Consider the following 5,851-nt stretch of genomic DNA (forward strand, 5'->3'; position numbering starts at 1 on the left):
GGCACATACAACAAGCCTGTATGTATATTAACTGGAGAATGCTAAATGAGTTTAATGTTATAGCCTTACAGTGCTCCACACATAGTTTATAAGCTTAGCCAACTTTGGCATTATTCAGCCCTATATTCAGCCATTCTTCTGTGAGTGCTGTTCTCGTTTGTTGTCAGTAGAGGGCGCAATAACATTTGGGCTGATGCCCCAGCAACCAGCGGTATTGTCTTCAAAGTGCTTGTTGGCTGTGTGTAAGCAGGGCATCTTTTCCTGTCAAACGCTTCAGTGCATTAGTTGATGTTTTACAGGATCCAGAGGGTCATTTCTAAACCATTATTTCAGTCTCTGGGGCAACTTTTTTTCTTACGCAATTCCCGAAAACTGACCTCCAAAATGGCTTTTCAGTATCCACAGGCTTACCGTGACGATGCAGTTGTAAGTAAATGTGGCTAGCTAACTAACCTAGCGTGCTAATAAGCCGGGATGCTTAATCATCATGCTTTTTCATTCATTGAAGTAAGCGCCTGCTTTGTTAGCATGCTAGTTAGCTTAGCTTGCCCTGAAAACCCAGACTGACTTTGTTGACAAATGTATGGGCAGCTGTTCCCCGTTAGCCGTCACTTACTACATGTACATGTCTTCATATTAAGCTTATTTGTATCTAATATTTACTTTACTGTTTGGCTAACATTGCTAACCAACCTGAACGCGCCAGCTTGGTAGCAGAAGTCTGTCGTTTTTGCCGCACCTAGCTAGCTAGTTCAGATTTTAACCGCTGTCATTACTGTTTCACCTGTCTCAGGTGGATAGCTATCATGGCTCCAAAGTACCAGACCCATACAGCTGGCTGGAGGACCCGGACAGTGAAAAGACACAGGTAATCCTCATTCCATATTTAGGTAGAATGTCAGTTTGTTACAGACTGAAGACACACATGATTTTTTTACTACTATTTCTGCACTGATATTTTCTTGATCCCTTATTGGCACAAGTCACTTTTGCCATTCTGTTAACAAAATATTGGTGCTGGTTGTGTTATCTGATTACATAAAAAAACACTCATATCCACCAGTGTTAAGTTTTCACTAGACGCCGGTTGACTGAGTGATCTGGATAACTTTGCTGAGTAAAACCTGGAACCCGCTTGGACTGGAACGTGATGTAAAAGCAATTGTTACTCAGCAGAGGTATTCAGATCAATCAGTACATCTGCTTCTCGGAACTGGCTGCAGAGATTATAATACATTGATGTGAAAAACCTCTGTGTGTTGTCTTTTTCCACCAGGCTTTTGTCAGCTCTCAGAACCAGCTGACATTGCCGTTTTTAGAGCGCTGTGAGGTGCGAGACCTGTTCAAGGAGCGCATGACTGAGCTGTATGACTACCCCAAGTATAGCTGTCCCTTCAAGAGGGGGAATAGGTGAGCCACAACACAATCATGTTTTAGCACTTCAATAACACATCTGTGGAGCACACATCTGTCAAGATCCTTTTGCAACTTAACATTCCTTTCCTCCTTTTCAGGTACTTTCACTTCTACAACACAGGCCTCCAAAACCAGAGTGTGATGTACGTGCAGGAGAGCCTGGATGCTGAGCCCACAGTCTTCTTGGATCCAAACACATTTTCTGATGATGGGACTGTTGCCCTGCGAGGTATCAACAAAGCACTGTATATTTCTGTTCATATAGATATTGCACTCAATAGTAATTGTATTACATTATATATTTACAGTATGCATTTCATTGTAATTCTTGCATTTTGTTGCAATGCCTTTGCCGAATGCACTTGAACAGATTTTACAGAATAGTTTCTTGATATGGTAAAAAAAAAAAAAAGACTGAATTTTGAATCTGTGATGTCTTCATGTCTAGAAATAGCCTGCTATTTATAGCATCCACATTGACAGCTAAATAGAGAATGTTAACTGAGTCCTGATGTCTTTGTTAACGTTCCTTTTCTCTTCCTCCGATTACTTTGAGGCTATGCATTCTCTGAGGACGGTGAGTATCTGGCATATGGCACCAGCGCCAGTGGATCGGACTGGGTGGAGATCCACTTCCTGCAGGTTGAAGGCGCCAAGCCTCTGGAGGACCACCTGGAGCGAGTCAAGTTCAGCTGCATGTCCTGGACTCATGATGGGAAGGGACTTTTCTACAACTCCTACCCTGAGCAGGAGGGCAAGAGTGACGGTGAGGTCAAGAAGACCGTGTTAAGCTGCATATTCAAATTCTAAACTTTGCTGTAGCTGCCACAACTATCCTTCAGAATAAAAAGAATACATATTAGCTAATTGATCAAGCTCAACACTTTTATCTGTTTCTTTGTTTAGTCTGATGTCCACTTCACATCTCCTTACCTCTCTCGTCAGACAAATTCTGTTTTTGTCACCACTAGGGGGCGATGTTAAAAGTAAAATGCTTGTCTCCTAGGCACTGAGACCTCCACCAACCTCCACCAGAAGTTATACTTCCATGTTTTGGGGACTCCGCAGTCTGAGGACGTGCTGTGCGCCGAATTTCCTGACCACCCCAAATGGATGGGTGGAGCAGAGGTATGTCAGAACGTGTTTTTTGTTTTAGTTTTTTTTCTTTCTTCTCCTAAAACAAATGACTTAAGAAGAATGCCTGTGTTATGTGTGCATATTAAGGTATGGTTTAGTGAATGCAGGTGTATTGCAGGTATCAGACGATGGACGCTACGTGCTGCTGTCTATAAGGGAAGGTTGTGATCCGGTCAACCGACTGTGGTATTGTGACCTTAAGACCACTCCTCAGGGTATTACAGGTATGTTACACTTGTTGCGCTGTGTTCCTGCTGTAATGCGTGTGTTTTTTGGTTTTTCATCTCAGCATTTTCAGTTGGTATTCACCATTAGCTGGTAACTATTGTAAGATTGAGTTTTTTATGTGTCATATTTAATTTTTTTATATAGTCTGTTTCTATCCACAAAAAAAATGGGAATTAATTCCTTTTTGTGACATTTGTGTGTCACATTGCTGTAAAATCCATTTGGTGTTTTTTTTTTTTTTTTTTTTATAGTCCCAGTGATCTAATTACTGAACTAAAATACTCCTTTTACGTTTAGGACTTTTGCCATGGGTGAAGCTGATCGACAACTTTGATGCCGAGTATGAGTACGTGACCAACGAGGGCACGCTGTTCACATTCAAGACCAACCTGGATGCCCCGCGTTACCGCCTCATCAACATCGACTTTGCCTCTCCAGCTCAGAGCAACTGGAAAGAGCTCATCCCTCAACATGACAAGGATGTTATTGGTGAGCTGCTGCAACACAGTTGTTACATAATAGTCTATTTGTTTTACATAATCGGTTTCTTTGTCTAACCGTAATTAATTGCATACATTAGCTATAGTGATAGACCGATTTTATCGGCCGACCGATATATCGGGCCGATATTTGCGATTTTACGTGTATCAGCATTGGCTGGTACGCGGCTGCTGCGTTTGCTGATAGTTTTTTCCCGGCATTATTTACAGACAGGCGTCCACAGGCAGCTCTGTGTTGCTGGAGACGCTGTACCCATCCATATGGTGCACATTGCACACATAATTTGGGTCATATGAATGTGAGATGATTGCAGAAGTGACACTGATCTGTGTTTTTGTTTATTATTTTTAAAGAAATGGCAAAGCAGATTCCGAAAACAAATCCAGTGTGGCAGGGTTTACATTTTTATGATGTAAATTGAGGGAGCAAAAGCAGTATCTGCTCCAAATATCGGCTCAAGAAAATCAGCAGCCATATCGGTCATCGGCTAAGGCTGATGAAAAAAAAAATCGGCATTGGCACTAAAAAATCCATATCGGTCGATCCCTAATTAGCTAAGGTCTTGAGGCATGTGACTGGTAATTTTTGATTTTGTTTAGATATGCCAAATTGTAATTACATAAGTGGTTATAATTGGTTGGACTATATATCTTTTATTATTATGTCAATTGTTAGTTGCACTTGACCCCATACACGTTCATAGCAACAAAAATGGCAGGGGGGATACAGTTGTGTATATATAGTAGTATGTTTAATGATAATGAAGAGGTGTTGTTTACTTCATAGGCTGGATATTTGTGTTACTACATTATATGGGTCAAATAACGGTGATATAGCCAAAATATTTATCCTGGGATTTATTCAAAACTTTAATTTGTTTTAAAAAAAAGTGATAAATAAATAAATACCTTTTTTAAATTTGCCTGAAAGAGACTATTATATTGTCAATCGCAATTATTTCTGAGACAATTAATTGCACAGCAAAATTTGGAATTGTTACAGCCCTAGTGACCTGTACTATTAAAATACTAGGAATAGCTGTTAAAACATTTCCCCCCCCAGAAATACTAGGAATAGCTGTTAAAACATTTCCCCCCCAGAAATACACAACTTCTGATCTGCTGACTTTCCTTGGCCATGTCTCCTCTCTGCAGTGTTTGCCACCTGTACATACTCCAGCTACCTGTTTGTGTGTTTCCTCCACGACGTGAAGAATGTGTTGAAAATGTACCGTCTGAGCTCGGGGGAGGAGCTGAGGACGTTCCCTCTTGACGTGGGCTCCGTGGTGGGTTTCACAGGACGGAAGAGGGACTCCGAGATCTTCTACTATTTCACCTCCTTCCTCTCCCCAGGTACGGAAACACTAAATACAAACTTGTATTGTGTTTATTTTTTTGATTATCACAACCGGTCAGTTTGTGTAGTAGTTGTGAATGCTATGTCACTTCTGTTGCTATAGAAAATCATTTTGGTTTAAAGGGTTTAGTCATCAGGTGCTGCAAAATGCACATGGTATGAGGGAATGAAAAAGCAAAAGAAAAAACTCCTAACAATGCTGCATAACGTGATTGTGACATTTGACACAAACTGTAAAGCCAGTGGGATTCAGTGTGCTTAGTAATTTGTTTTATTGTGTCCTGCTGCAGTGCTTAGTACATTTGGTTTAATTTCTGGGTTGCATTTAGTATATTCATATTGAAACTGGCCCCTGTATAAGGATGAAATAAATGTGCTACAGAAAAATAAATTTCCCCTCATATCGTCAAAGTGATTTAAAGATTGAAGAACAAATGAGATGATTTTCTTCTTTTGGCATTCAGCCATCATTTACCACTGCGACCTGACTAAGGAGCCGCTGCAGCCCCACATCTTCAGAGAGGTCACTGTCAAAGGCTTCAGCCCCTCGGACTACCAGACCACCCAGGTAACTACAACATTTCAGTGTTTCACTGTGCACTATTGTATTTCCATGATTTTCTAGAAAAGATTCTTTTCTCCTTCGTTTCATTTTCTTTCCTGATAACTGAAGAACTCTTGTGTAGCTGCTGTTTGTGCCTGAATGTGCCGAACCAAGTTGTCAGGAGAAAAATCTGCTGAGCTGTGTGCAGTTGACTGTCTCAGAGTGAGATGTATTTGTTATATTCTTACTGAGGACAGTGACCCTAGAGATAACCTTGTAAAAGTGAAAATAAGCAAGGCACTGAGGACAGACTTTTATACGAGAGTCTTTGTCCTCTCCTTTCACCTGACTCCGACACAAGGACAGATGATTCAAGTCTAGCTTCACTGCCAAACCCTTATTAGCACCAGGACAAACACTGAAAAATATGATGTTTGCGTGAATACCATATTCACTGCTCCCATGTGTCTTTAGATACCCATTCTCTGTTATTACCTGGCTCTGTTTCAAGTCCTGTTTGTGTCCCTGATGTTGTGTCTTTCTCTGTGTCTTTGCCAGATCTTTTATCCCTCCAAGGATGGCACTCAAATCCCCATGTTTATCGTTCACAAGAAAGGCATCAAATTGGATGGCTCCCATCCAGGTTTTCTATACGGCTATGGTGGTTTC

At 41.0% G+C, this 5,851-nt stretch overlaps 1 protein-coding gene across 1 annotated transcript in view; it reads left to right on the top strand.

The window, feature by feature from the left end:
- The first annotated feature begins 221 nt into the window (after positions 1–221).
- The window catches only part of LOC120546584 (prolyl endopeptidase), a 12,151-nt gene continuing 6,521 nt past the window's right edge, over positions 222–5,851 (top strand). The window contains exons 1-11 of the mRNA XM_039781600.1: positions 222–426; positions 794–868; positions 1,277–1,410; positions 1,515–1,645; positions 1,973–2,182; positions 2,423–2,544; positions 2,672–2,777; positions 3,079–3,270; positions 4,437–4,634; positions 5,103–5,206; positions 5,741–5,851. The exon at positions 5,741–5,851 is cut by the window's right edge and continues 121 nt beyond it. Coding sequence (XP_039637534.1) covers positions 289–426; positions 794–868; positions 1,277–1,410; positions 1,515–1,645; positions 1,973–2,182; positions 2,423–2,544; positions 2,672–2,777; positions 3,079–3,270; positions 4,437–4,634; positions 5,103–5,206; positions 5,741–5,851 — 1,521 coding nt within the window. The 5' untranslated portion in view covers positions 222–288. The remainder of the gene's footprint in view (positions 427–793; positions 869–1,276; positions 1,411–1,514; positions 1,646–1,972; positions 2,183–2,422; positions 2,545–2,671; positions 2,778–3,078; positions 3,271–4,436; positions 4,635–5,102; positions 5,207–5,740) is intronic.

This window comes from Perca fluviatilis, chromosome 18 (assembly GCF_010015445.1).
Source record: "Perca fluviatilis chromosome 18, GENO_Pfluv_1.0, whole genome shotgun sequence".
NCBI lineage: Eukaryota > Metazoa > Chordata > Actinopteri > Perciformes > Percidae > Perca > Perca fluviatilis.